The sequence below is a fragment of the Rhipicephalus microplus genome, chromosome 5 (genome assembly GCF_043290135.1).
Source record: "Rhipicephalus microplus isolate Deutch F79 chromosome 5, USDA_Rmic, whole genome shotgun sequence".
Taxonomy (NCBI): Eukaryota; Metazoa; Arthropoda; class Arachnida; order Ixodida; family Ixodidae; genus Rhipicephalus; species Rhipicephalus microplus.
This window is the reverse complement of record NC_134704.1, coordinates 85120403-85134936: the sequence shown is the minus strand read 5'-3', so window position 1 is coordinate 85134936 and position 14534 is coordinate 85120403. Positions and strand designations below refer to the sequence as shown.

General features: G+C 45.7%; 1 protein-coding gene across 1 annotated transcript; it reads right to left on the bottom strand.

Annotated features, from left to right (window-relative positions):
- Nucleotides 1-5765: 5765 nt before the first annotated feature.
- LOC142817509 (uncharacterized) lies at nt 5766-7291 on the bottom strand. The gene is made up of 2 exons (XM_075894529.1): nt 7035-7291; nt 5766-6599 (listed from the first exon to the last, which is right to left on the bottom strand). Exons 1-2 carry the CDS (start codon nt 7185-7187, stop codon nt 5766-5768), a joined length of 987 nt encoding a protein of 328 aa, XP_075750644.1. The 5' UTR covers nt 7188-7291.
- Nucleotides 7292-14534: the final 7243 nt, after the last annotated feature.

Sequence of the window (14534 nt, the reverse complement as noted above, 5' to 3'; positions counted from 1 at the left end):
TTTTTCAACATTACGAGTGGTCGCCTTAGTGACTACTCGTAATGAACTTAGCATTCACGGCTTCCCCAAATATTATGTCTCGCCATCAAGCAGGCGAATCCCAATCACGTGCGAACTACAAGGTTCGGCCATTTTTTCTTTAGTTTCTCAGTTCTTCAAGTGTTGCTAATTAATCACAAAACTCCATCATTATCCAAAGTCATACGTGAGGAAGACGCGTTTCGAACGAAAATTTGAATAACTCACGTCTGTGTAAAAATATAATATAATATGAACGAACATAGCCTCCGCTTAGTGAAAATTGTAACCGAATATACCTAAGTGTACTGTGTAGACCAAAAGAGACGTCGGCTGGACACTTTATTTCAACACCTCGTCCAGGTTATTACAAGCTGCCCCACTTAATCAGCGTAAAAAACATTCAGTGAGCAACCATGTTTTTTTCAATATCACATTTCAACGGAAGTACTTAACCAACGCAGAAACTCTGGATGAAGGAGAGTCCTTGCTAAATGCTGAAAATGTTAGCTGATTTCCATCACCTAAAGCGATGACGGCATGACACCGATATACAACTCAAATAAAGCACACAAAAAACTGAAGCATCTCATTCATGTCAATGTCTAAGAAACTTCACGATTCGCACGGTTAGGGTGAAATGTAGGAGGCGTTGGTAAATCAGCGAAGAAGGTCGTACTGGCGGTAGGTGACAGTAATTGTTCTCTTTGTCAAGTCTTTACCCTATGCTCTGGAAGCTCTTGCCCCTGGGTTTGAACTGTAACAGCAGGCAATGCCAGGAAAAGGGGTGCGCCAATCCTACCGTCTCGTGCCACGCAACCCTCGTTACCTGGAAGTTCTCTTGTGACGTTCTCCTGTGGTTTCCTGCAAGCAGAAACAAGGTTTATGAGTGTGAACGTCCGGCACTCGTAGCAACTTCTGGGCAAGAAATAAGCGCCGGAACTGCGACATTCTAGTCCACAATGCCCTTGCAAAGACTGTGCTGTCGGTCATTACGAGGTTCTTCAAAGTTTCTACGAGAAAAACTGGTACCTTGCGGGGATAATAACTTCAGTGACGTGTTGTGGATGATTTGGTTTTAAAACAAAATGAATTTCACATGCCCGGTTCCAGCTGTGGTAATGACAAGTTATACCGGTGTCACACGTGCACTTTATTGCGATCAAGGCGATTCGGATCAGTCTTCTTGATCGCAATAAGCTAAAATACCACTGCTACATGCCCCAAGCTAATATGGTTCGAGCTCTGGTCAGATGAAATACCTCAGGTGGCATTTGCGTTGCCGTAAAACATGCCACTGACCAAACTCGGCGTACGGTATATCTATAGAGTCATTTATCAGCAATGTTATTCGTGTAAAAATCGCTCGAACGTCAAAAACTTTGCGTACCACTACAATAGTAATTTCATAAATCCATCATTCGATAAAATTTTTCTGGCACTTTCCTGCATTGCTGTGTGAGATTCTTCTCCTTCACTTTTATTTCTCATGGCCCCCGCTGTAGCCGCGTAATGTCGCAGCGAAGCGTCAATCTCGTTCTACGCGCCTGTGTTTCACTTCTGGCGCCTCAAGCCTGTTCCAGTCCTTCCTGCCAGTGGTCAATTACAGTAAAAATCGTTTCATTCCACCATGAAGGGCGCATACGTTAAGACGTAATCGAAAGGCTTGCGACACTCATAATCACTTTGCTTCGAGGTGCTCCAACAGCTTTAACAGGGCGAGATTTGAACAAAGTGCCGAAGGCAACGGTTGACTACTTGTCGTCTGCTTGTCGTCTGCTTCTCCCGTAACTACATGCGGTCGAAATGAATCTCAAAAATGCAATACTCTAGATATTGTTCCAAGTTAAAAGTTTATAATTTGCTTTTTATGAAAATCTAGCTGTTTAAAAGCAGTTTTTATTCAACTGTGCTTGATTTCATCGTTTATTGTGCTTTCGACAATCTCGGCTAAGGGGTGCAGACGACAGCAAAATCTCGATCTCTCGATCTTTTGAGACAGCGCGCATCGCGATAGTCTTGATCCCGATCACGCTTGATCGTGATTAAAAGTGACTGTGTAGCAGAACCTAATCTGGATCGTAATTAACCCGGATCGACACTAATTGCGATTAAAAGTGCCCGTCAGCATTGTGTACCTAAGAATTTCGCTGATGAGTTGGTAGCTATATGCTGTTCATATAGAACAAGTATGCGCAGACAGCGCCAGTCACTGTTGTTTTAACGCGATAGCATTAAAGAGGTCGTGTCGCAGAAAAGCCGCTGCCAACGTCGACCCCGTTGGTTCTGAGCAAAAAATCGTCTGTGCGTCTGTGCCCGAAAAATCAGCTTACCGAGATAGCCGTGGGAGGCTGCTACTTGCCCACGCGTGCGCGCGATCACACTGAAAAAGCCGCGCATTCGAAAAAAAAAAGTGCTCAAGGTCACAAGGCATGGTAGTTTTTTTGCCCTGCTACCCCTTTCCACCTAACTTCCAGCGTGTTCATCCGTCACCCCCGGAAGCTTTTCAGGCCTGCGCGTCACGTGACGTGACGTCGACGACGTCACATCGCGCCAGCCGCGAGCGCTTGCCGCGCGCGCCCTTCACGCCTACCGACTCAGGCGAGGTTCCTTGACACCAAGTCCGCACGATTTATCAAGGTATCGATTGATTGTATGATTTAACGCGCCGACGCAACGCAGGCGATGAAGCGCGCCGTAGGGGAGGGCTCAGGATTAAGTTCGACTACCTGGGAATCTTTACTCTGTGCCGAAATCTCGTACACACGGGCGTTTTTGCTTTTCGCCTCCATCAGAAATACGGCCGCCGCAGCCGGGTATCGAAACCGCGCCCTAGTGCTCAGCAGCGCTACGCCTTAGCCACTGAGCCACCGCGGCGGGGGAACTTATCAAGGTATCAAGAAATAATGAATATCGTGAATGGAATAATGCATATTTATTTATCACTGCCAGACGCCGTCTGTACAAATATCACAGTGCGCATTGTTCTCGGTCCAGGTAGACGACAGGCAACACAAGATGTTGCCCTTAATGCTGAAAATATGCCAAAAGTACAAAACACAATATCTTGCCACATAAAACTCAGAAAACAAAACAGATTGTAACAGCAAAAACATCCCCGAGCTTTGGAACAGAAAAAGCACACTTTCATTTAAATTGTAGGTTAGAGGAAAACATACCATTCGTTTATGATAGTAGCAGTAGCAACACAAGGTATCAGGTTCAAACAGTTGCCAAAAAATACAATACATAAGAACACTGGTGACTAAATTGTGGTCCACAGCATGATAAATGACAGAAAGAAAAGTGATTGTACTGCCACAGGTAGGTGCATGTCCTAGAGAAAAAATCACAAAAATCTAAGAAAAAACAAATCACAGTACACAACATGTCTGTACACAGAGTGAACAAGGAAAGTGTACACAGCTTAGGTACCAAAACGGACTGTACAACTGCTACAGTAGGCACCGAGGCAGTTCGAGTTGAAAAAAAAAGAAAAAAGTACAGCACTTTTGAAATCTAACAACTTGTAAAGAGATACAAAACTGGAAACAAGGCTCATTTTACATAAGGCAGAAGTATACCAAGGAAATCAAGTCATGACATGCAATCAAATACACTCTGTGCAGTTTCACAAAAATAAATGTGAAGAGAAAGACGCGACGCTTGGAAAATTACTTTCCAAGAAAAATTCGGGCCTTTCTATTTTTCGCCTTCTGATCTTTTTTAATGCGTAAAAGATCGTTCCTTTGCTTGCACAAGTTTTTGAGCATTATATTTGCTGCACAGTTTGCAACCAATGTGATGAGGAGCTCGTAGGTGTGCCCGTTTTCGCACGTATCTATGTCCTCAAGCATTGGCAGAGAGTCCAGTGTAAGTTGCCGAACGACATTCTTTTGGTTCGGCCCATGGAGAAACTGGGTAGAGGTACTTTCCGTCATGAGCTTTCTAACTACAACCTCCGTGTACAAAACTACTGCGATTACAAGAGCAGAAGAAAATTTGAGGCCACCCCGATCCAGTTGTGCGATTAAAGAATGGGTGTCCTCTCCTGTTTCGGCCGTATTTCCGGTAACGACCAACTGCCTCTGGCAGCTTTCACACTTGAGAACTTTCATTGCAGCGTGTGCACAATACCCACCAACATAACCAATCACCGGCATTTGTGCTCTGAGCTCATCAAGGTCAGCATCGCTAACATGAACACTAAAAGAAGTGCCCGCATCCCTGACACTGTCCGTCTCTTCGATGCCTCTGAGATCATCGTTGCTCATCCTTGGAAGGGCATTTTGAAGGCGAATCCTTCCCTCGGTTTCGCAAAGCCGGCGAACAGATATGTGACACTGCTCACCAGCCATCTGCCTGTACTGTCCAAAGCGACTTTCGAGGGGATCCGTCTAAACTTTCCCTAGCAGAATATACTTAAAGTGAAGCTCACTAACGCAGTACTTCACCAATGCCAAAAGGGATTGAGCAGAGAGCCTCAAGGCACTCAATGTCTCCTGGGTAAGTACTCCGGTGTCGTGCCTATAAAATTCCCACACATCGAGCCATGTGATAAAAGCGCTTAGAAAGCTTGCCTTTGGGTCATCTGTGTGGTTTGACATGGGCTCTTCGTAAACATTACGGTGATGGAAGCCCTTACTAGGTGTCTTTACATTGACAATGCTCCACCAACGAAGAATTATTTTGATGAACTCGGCGGTTGCTGTAGCATGTTCAAAATCAGTATGACCCTTGCGAGCGGCCAGGGCTTCGGCTACGTGCGGATTATAAACCTGCAGTACGAGTTTGACGTCCTGTCGTTCAAAGCTGCTTGGATTTAGAGCTTTTGACGTCGAGCCATACCCAGACTTCAGAAGCAGGGGTGACTCCTCTTTATGCAAATCTCTCAAATGCTTAAATGAAGCAGTCATCTTGCATTCAGGATGCACTTCATTGTTCGAAAACTCGAAGCGTGGGTAGAAAAAGCAAGTTCCAGCATTTTTCTGGTTGAGTCAGTTATTTCTTATGCATTTAAATAGATGTACAGCATCCACCACGTAAAATAACGGCCGATCTGGGTCTGCCGGATGCGGGTAAACAGGGCTAAGCTTTGGTTCTGGCAGAAACATCTTCTTTGCCTTCCTGTTCAGCGAGTTATTGTCACAAACAACGGCTATGACCCTGTATCCAATTTCTTCTAAGCCCAAGATCACCTTCTTCAGCATGCAATGAAGATCTTCACCCTGTAAGGTTTTTACTGGAAGAATGTGCGCCACCTCCTTGAATGCGCTCAGCAAACTTTGTATCATAAACACGTGCACCGATGTGGCCGCTTCGTTGGAGTTAACTGCTGCACCACATATGTTCCCACCTTTGTAATCTAAACAAGGTTTGATATGAATCTCATCAAGCATCAGCGTCACAGTGTGTTCATGTGCCTGCAGATGTTTGAATCTCTGAGACACATACTGAAGGAAAGTGTCGTCAGAAGAATCAACTTGTGGGCACATTTGAATAGACGAGCACACATTTCTAATAGTGCTTTGATTGATTTGTGGGGTTTAACGTCCCAAAACCACGATATGATTATGAGAGACGCCGTAGTGGAGGGCTCCGGAAATTTTGACCACCTGTGGTTCTTTAACGTGCACCCAAATCTGAGCACACGGGCCTACAACATTTCCGCCTCCATCGGAAATGCAGCCGCTGCAGCCGGGATTCGAACGCGCGCCCTGCGGGTCAGCAGCCGAGTACCTTAGCCACTAGACCACCGCGGCGGGGCTTCTAATAGTGCTTGGGTGGGGCAAAGTTAGTGCACCTGTGCTTCTCAGGAACTTGTAGGCATGTGGTGATATTGTACGCAAGATGCATGCAAAGACCATCACCTGTGCGCTATACTGAATGCGCTTTGCAGAAAGGAGTAGTAGCTGCTCCTTCATAAAGTTCACCGTCTCTTTCTTGCCTTCATCAATGCTGGCTTCCAATTTGTCCAGAAGGGAATGTATTGCTTGAGCCAGGTGGCGATAAGTGCAGCGCTCCTCAGACAGCATCGACAGGTTGTTCAAAATTTCCAACAAGAAACTTACTTTTTGAACTGAGTCTGGTACAACAGCGCTACCAAGGTTCTTGATTGGTGAACCTTGATAGCAGGCAAAGACTTCAAGGTTTGCAAACACGGTCAATGACGCATTCAAACAAGGTTCACGATAGTCGATAATGTTCAAAAACATGGAGCACTCTTCTTTATGAATCACAGTCCACTTCGGAGACACTGTCACCCCTTGCAGGCGAGCCCTTAGTTCTTCGAGGGACGAAAACCGGTCTCGTTCTTGCTCCGCTTCATATGACGCCAGCGACTCTTCTACAGCATGGGCGAGTTGGGAGGCTTCTTGTCGGCTCCTCTTGGCGTCAGGAGTTTCTCTCGTGCTCTGGTCTCGTACTGATAGGTAGGACGGACAGCCGGGAAATACCGTTGGGACAGATCCAGGACGCAACCATGGTACTGGGAGTGCAACTTCAATAACTCTCCCTGTCCTTGGATCTGTGTACGATGTCGTCTTCTCGATGCATGAAGCGTCGAAATGATCCGCGCACACCTGCACAAACGTTTCAAGAACGTCTGAGACGCCACTTCTCAAAAGAAAAAAATGCGCTCCCGTTTGCATGACCGTGTTTACAGTCCGTGTAGCTAAAACAAAGTCCACCTACGTTTCGCAAGCATCTAAATAAAAGCGCTGCGCTAAGCGGTACAAGCAACATGAAAGGAAACACGGGAGCGTGATGTCACCGCACTCCACGAAGCGCTTCCACCGAGAGCTTGCAATAATGGACGACACCACGGCACTGTTAGTGAACAAAGCGCAGCTGACCATCCTTGCTGCGAACGTGCCTTTCTGGGCGATTCTCATCCACTGCTGGCGTCAGCGCTTCGCGAGGCCCGGCGGCCACACGCTCAAGTATTTCCCATCATAGGTGATTTCTACCCGAACAAGCAACGACAAGCTAAGAACAGGAGCATCTCAAATTCTTACCTTAGTGCACAAAGTCGGCACGAAGTCCTTCCTAGGAATGGCGCGTAGCCATTGTTTGAGAGCGTTGGCGTCTTTAGGGAAGGAAAACACTTGTATCTTCTTTCCTGTTTTGTAGTTGCCGGTGCATCCGGGTACACAACACTTATTCGGCATTGTCGCATCACTACAGCATTACGCACGGAAACGAAATTGCCGCAAAACAACAACGGAAAGCAACAAACGTGAAACACCGTCAACACCACGCCGCCGAACCGTCACCCCCGCCGCCCGCGCTGCGCTCGCTGCCGCTGCGGCTTCCCCGAGAGTGGGCCGGCCGGAACTGACGTCAGATTGCTGGGCGCAGGCCTGAAAAGATTTTCCGGGGGTGACGGTTCATCGGGACGAGAGAAGATGTGATGCAATTGGAGATTTCGACAAACCTTTGTAACTCCACTCGCACTGGATGAACTCCTAAAATTTTTGTAGCCTTGAGTTCGTAAGGCAATAGGCTCTTCTTGTGAATTAATTCCATTGTTACTTCACAAAGTGTTTCAGCGCCCCTTTAACGCATTTTGTTCGACAGGTGTTACGACGAAAACAAGCCCATTCGGCGATAATAGCGCGCGCTGGTCCAATCTACTGTGTGCTTGTTTGTGTGCGTGCGTGTGTAGTAACAAAACATAGGAATAACTTTTCACTTAGCAGTTGAAGGGTGCACTAGGGGCCGAATTTTGATATCACGTTCACCTCTCAAAAGCGAATGTTAAGGGTCCCCAATTCTTTAAATGCGAAGCATTTCTTAGTGGAATTCAGCGAACTTTGAGCGTATCTATCTATCTATCTATCTATCTATGTATCTATCTATCTATCTATCTATCTATCTATCTATCTATCTATCTATCTATCTATCTATGACTTTTAGCTCTCCTGACCGTTTCGATGATGGTATTGATTCCAAGCTTAGTATGCCATAACAAGAATGTATGACGAACATAAGTGGCTGGTCAAAACATGAAAATCAGGACATGTATGTCATGAATGTCATGATTTACATTTCATGGTCTTGCAGCTCTTGCGGTGGTTTCGTTCACATGGCACGTTGGAAATGTGTATGGTAATACATGATTGCGTGGCGAACACAACCGACAGACCCTAACAGGAAAACCATCACATGCGTGTCATGTAACGCCATAGCTGCATGCCACGCTCATGATGCGCTCGCGGCCGTTTTGCTAGCGTCACATATACCAAAATTGGTATATAGGTACGTACGTGAATGGATGACGAAGGTAAATGACACACCCAAGCATGATAATCACGACATGCGTGTCATGTAACAACATGACTACATGCCACACTGATGAAGCGCTCGTGGTCGTTTCGCTAGCTTCACACATGTCAAATTTGGTATTACGTGACGACAATGGATGGCGAAGGTATGTGACCCGCACCTTCCCGTGCCCCCTCGTGTTTTCATACATGCACCCAGGTGCCATCGATCCACGCTGCTGCCTGTGCGGCAACGTTGCCTCGTTGAACCACATCCTCTGGGGCTGCCCGGAGGATCCCCCGCCCGCCGACCTCCCTTGCTCACCCCCCACCGAGGGACAATGGGAGGCCCTTCTCTCCAGCAACGACATAGACATCCAGACACGGGTCCTGAAACGAGCGGAAGAAGTCATCGAGAAGCACAGCCTGGCAGCCTTCGTGGCTTAGCCTCCCTTACCCCTCACCCCTTCGACTAATAAAGTTGTTACTCACTCACTCACAGGTGCAAACATGTTAATCACGAGATGTGTGTCACGTGAGAACACGACTACATGCCACAGCCAAGGCGGCACTACATTTCGACGTGACGCGGTGCGCGTGCTCGCCGGCGGTCATTTCGACGCGTCACCCCGACGTTGCGACGGCAGGCGCCGGTCCTGCAATATACTCGCAGGTGCGCGCCGCGCTGCGTTGCTTTGACGCATGCGCGTTTCAGTGCGTCTGGCGTCCCGCCGTCACGAAAAAAGGAAGACACAGTGTTAGATCGGCGCGAAATGCAGCATGTCGCATTTCGAACTGGTTGCCGTCAGGCCGCGCAGACAGACGCTGGACGCGCTGGTCGCGCCTGTCGCGCCGGTCGCACCTGGCGTCAGACTATAGAGTGCTCGCGTTTTGCTAACGTAGCGTCGCTGTGCCCAGCGTGGGCGCGAATCAACGCTACATTCGAGTATGTTGGGTCCTTCATGATGCGCTCGCGGCCATTTTGCTAGCTCCACATATACCGAAATTGGTGTTAAGTGACGTCAATGGATGATGAAAGTATATGACAGGTTCAAACATGATAATCCTGACCCGTGTGTTTTGTAAGAACATGAGAACATACCACGCTCGTAGCGTGCTCGCAGTCGTTTCGCTAGCTCCACATATACTAAATTTGGTATCACATTACGTCAATAGATGACGAAGGTAAATAACACATCCAAACATGATAATCATGACAAGGAAGTCATGTACCGCGTCATTTACCTCGACCTTGTAACGTTGTGCTAATTTTAAAATGACATGTCAACGTTTCTCATTCGTGCGTCGCATATCATCGAATCCCACTGTACGTGGTATCTGCCAATTGTTTCTGTGAATCTTTGGTCTTAAGATAGCGACTACGTAGCTTCTCGTTGTTTAGATGACCAATGACATGTGTTCTTGAATGAACGGTGGGTGGGATGTACTTTATTACGTTTTTTAGCGCACTTGTCCAGTCAACAATTTTAATCGTGCATTGATAACGTAAAAACCAGGTCACGAAAGGCACATAACCTCAGAGGTAGTTATTTAACGACTACCTATGCCTCCGAAGGGTAATATCCAATCACTGGCACGAGCACCGACGAAGAAAGCCATAAAAACACGCTTGTGAAGTACAATTCTTCGAAAGTTGGTGCTCTTCTATTCTTGATTTCGTTTCCACCAAGGTTGTTTTGCTGTTATGAAAATAATTATGAAAACTTCAAGGTCGAAAACAAAAGGCTTCAGCTGAAAACAGCCAGCCTACGCAGTTAGACCAACAAGCTTACGTGCCTTCTTCCATCACATGTTGGGCCATTCGTCACACCACCTGTCCTCTTTGACGCATCTCTGTGCACCAACTGCACTCCGGCGAAGAAGAGCCGCTCGCATGAAAAGGCTGGGTGATGGAGACGCCAGACTACCCTTTTCTGGGCCAAAATTAGTTTTTTCTAGACTAGACGATGCAGCTAACAATAGCCGGGAACAGAGTGGTCAGTGCAGGGTGACAGACCTTTTGAAAACTAACAAATATAGATGCTCGGCTCCACGAAGCAATTGTAAATGTTGTAAGTAAACGTCTTACATATATTATATAATCTCCTCGTTAGCGAAGAATTGCAACCAAACCCTTTTAAGGACACAATGTATCGCTATTCCGTTCAGTTAATAAATGTAAAGCTTAAAGGTACCCCCATTTGTTCTCAACAATTTATGCGCCGATGATGCAACATCAGTAGAAATAGTTTTTTTTTTACATTTGCTGGACGAACATACTGCACAACAGTCTTCAACAACATTTTGTTCAAATGATTCCTTCAAATATATGGAAATCTGTAAATAGTATCATGCATGAAATACTTGAATCAACTTGGTTTATGCGCTTCTACTGTGACGTTTCGAACAAGGGTAACTGAATTACATAAAGGTGATGAAGTTCTTTAAATCAGCACAAACCCAAGTTTGTGCTTATGGTGTTTCACTTCTACTTGAATGGTTTTTGGAAAAATATTACTTCGGCTTTTACTGCGTTAAATGAAACGCTAAATAAAGATCACAAACTCTTACATAGTAGGCTCTGGCTAATTCACAGAGACTGGTATGCAATGACCCGCATGTTTAGAGCACGCACCTGCTGCGCGTACGTGCTAGCAGTTCCTTTTGGTTTCAGTTTTATCTGAGGTGTCACTGACATGAAAATTAAAATGGGACTCGATTGCAGTTCTGCATATTCATTTGAATGCAATACATGTACGTTTTTCGTTTTGCTTCTTGTAGGCTTATTTCAAAGGCAGAGACTTTTCTTTTTGATTGAGCAGCCGTTGATATTAGCTCCCAGATTTTGAACATTTTCAATGTAATGCGTCCCAAGCCAATTCAATTATTATTATTGTTTCTTTAGGCCTGCTGGTTGATTTAACAAGACAGACTGCAATAACTGCCTTGATTAGACCAAAGCGGCTTTATGCTACACTCTAAATTTGTGGCGACACGGGCAGGTGTAGATTTGCATAAAAGCGTGACAACCTACTTCACAAATTACCGACTTCATTTTATTTCTTTGAAATATTAGCAGTGGAAATGCAAACGTGATAGTAAAACCAAAGCTTGAAATCGCGTATGTAAAATTCTCTTTCGCGCTGTCATCTCAAGAACAAGGCAGCTTCTGAAATATTTAGTCTGAAAAACTTCGTTAACGAGTACATCAGCGTTGCTTTTAGCAAATTGTCACAGCACGCATACAGAAATCTGTTATAGTGTTACCAGGACCCCGAGGTACTATTTTAATGACTTCGTGACAACGGGTATCTGCTATGTAGTGGTAGGTACTAGAATTCAGCATACATAATAAGAGCTCATTACTATCCCTGGCTTCAATTAGGTACGCATCATGCTACACGAGAATGTTGATTGGAAAATAATTAAACCACTTCCGATTACCAAGAGGTGAAGATTTCAGCTGCTGTTGTCCTCCAGTATTGCATTTATGTGTGAACCGGAATGATTGTTCGTGCCTGCGCTTGACTGCAGATGTGTGTGTGTGTGCGTGTGTGCGTGCGTGTGTGCGTGCGTGCGTGCGTGCGTGCGTGCGTGCGTGCGTGCGTGTGTGTGTGTGTGTGTGTGTGTGTGTGTGTGTGTGTGTGTGTGTGTGTGTGTGTGTGTGTGTGTGTGTGTGTGTGTGTGTGTGTGTGTGTGTGTGTGTGTGTGTGTGTGTGTGTGTGTGTGTGTGTGTGTGTGTGTGTGTGTGTGTGTGTGTGTGTGTGTGTGTGTGTGTGTGTGTGTGTGTGTGTGTGTGTGTGTGTGTGTGTGTGTGTGTGTGTGTGTGTGTGTGTGTGTGTGTGTGTGTGTGTGTGTGTGTGTGTGTGTGTGTGTGTGTGTGTGTGTGTGTGTGTGTGTGTGTGTGTGTGTGTGTGTGTGTGTGTGTGTGTGTGTGTGTGTGTGTGTGTGTGTGTGTGTGTGTGTGTGTGTGTGTGTGTGTGTGTGTGTGTGTGTGTGTGTGTGTGTGTGTGTGTGTGTGTGTGTGTGTGTGTGTGTGTGTGTGTGTGTGTGTGTGTGTGTGTGTGTGTGTGTGTGTGTGTGTGTGTGTGTGTGTGTGTGTGTGTTATCAATCAACGCCATGGTCGTTACCCAATGCCTGTGTTGCCAAGCTAAGTGACGAACGCGATTAACATTTCTGGTATTGCCACTGAACAATAGTTTGTATACCAATTATGTTTTTATATTTTCAGCATTATTAACATTGCCGAGCACTCTTCGTGGGGCTTGTCGGCCGGAAGTAATTAGCTGGAGTACTTGATCTGTTTAAAGGGCGTTTTCTTTGCAAGCGAGTTGACTTTACGTTCAAAGTATTCAAGCATACTTAATTAACGTCGTGAAACAACAAGAGGAAAAACAAAGCACACTGTAGTGAAGTCAAAACGTTCCCTCACTACGAAACCCTAAATCAGCGAGGATTTGGCCAACACGTATTATAAAAAGATTGAATGCAAACAACTTGCTTAACAGGTACTTTTCAACACAGGCATAGACACGCAACTGTGCATAGACACGCAACACGCAAGGACACTAGAAGTAGAGTGAAAAGAAAAGAAGCTCATCAGAAGCAGCTAAAGATATTTGCTTACCCGACAACACGCTATTCTTACCGGCTCCTCTGAGTATGTTTTCTCTTTGAGCTTGTGTGACGCTTACCGAAGGCAAACTTTTGTTCATAAACTCATCCATTTTTCTTTTTTTTTCTGTCACTCAGGGATTGGCAAACTTGTGATTACGTAAACGTGAACTACACACGCGTCTTCGACAATGGTGCACTTGCTTCATGTTTGTTCAAACAATTAACAAGCCTGGTAGCCTCCTCGGCTTACACTTCTATCGAGTCTTTTGAGCTCAACTGCATTTGATGAAAGCGGCCGCCATATGTGTACTGTAGGCGTCCCAGGACTTTTTTTCTGTTTCCTCTTAGCCTCGCTTACATAATTTGAACTTAGCACACCTCTTTGCAAACTATGTGTAAAATAATGACCTACCATTTATTTTTTATCTGGCATCTCCACTGACTAGCTTCAAAGGGCGATTTACGGTCTTTTGCCATATTTACACCTATCAGCCCCAATACTCCTCGTTAACAGCGAAAAAAAGATTGATCTTGCCTGTGCTTTTGAACATCTTCATCTTAAATATCTTCAGAAACTATGCCTTTGTGGAACTTTTATATGAAGGACTCGTGGTATCGTTTTCCGTGCATATTTTGTTTCTTTTAGCCAAGATTTACGAGGTTCATTGAAGCGTTCTTGTATGTGGAGTAGTTGTGTGCTCATTTTGGGCTTACCAGCAGCATAAACTACATTGGTCCTGAAAGGGTAACCCAGGGTATAATGTAGTGTAGACAGTCACATCTAAACACTGACGTTAAAATAGTAAAAACAAAGTGTGTTCTAGGGTGTGATGATGCGAAAATTACGCATTACATTTACTATACCGTATTTCTCCGAGGTCACATGAATATACAGCTGAGGAATCTCAGGAATATAGGTTAATGTTTATTAGGCTTCTTTAAAAGTCAAGCCAGCACTCGAACCATTGGCGTTAACCAGACATGACACCAGTATGATAGGAGTACATATATGTATGTTTATTCTTTTTTTTGTGAAGTAAGTTTCAAGGCTTTTTTTGTGAAGTAAGTTTCGAGTGGGCAAGCGGGCGGCGCCGACATCATGTCTCACGCATCCCGCTTCTGCATTTCGCAGGCTTTGGTTACGCTGCTACTGCTGCCGTTTTCACCGACGATACTCACGGCAACGGACAATCCAGTCCCGCTGCCACCGCTGGGCCAACCTTCGGACGACCGCAATCAAGAACATGGCTTTTTCTTCGTTTGGCCTGACATGGTGCGCCGGGATTTCTGCGCAGCACCATCCTCGGTGACGTCGCCAGTTCCAGCGGCCTACTTAAACAGCTGCTGGCACGACTACCGCTTCAGTGGGCAAGCGGGCGGCGCCGACATCATGTCTCACGCATCCCGCTTCTGCATTTCGCAGGTGTGTAAACGGTTTTCGCTACATGCTAAGCGAAGTGATAACCGCTATTTACTGCTGCTTCCTTGCCCACACGTATTATGTGAAACGTTTTCTGAGTGCTTTTCTATGATCCTTATTTTGCTGTGTTCTGGTGACATCGAGACAAATCCCGGGCCGCGTAATACCCGTTCCCCGGCCCTTATTGACCTAGAGGACTTACCCGATGATCCTT

Bases quoted from the DNA above. Each gene is read 5' to 3' on its own strand.
- LOC142817509 (XM_075894529.1), bottom strand. From the start codon at position 7,187: ATGCCGAATAAGTGTTGTGTACCCGGATGCACCGGCAACTACAAAACA. The intron at 6,600-7,034 runs GTAAGAATTTGA...ACGTTTGTGCAG, and splicing joins TGCCGACTTTGTGCACTAAG to GTGTGCGCGGATCATTTCGA.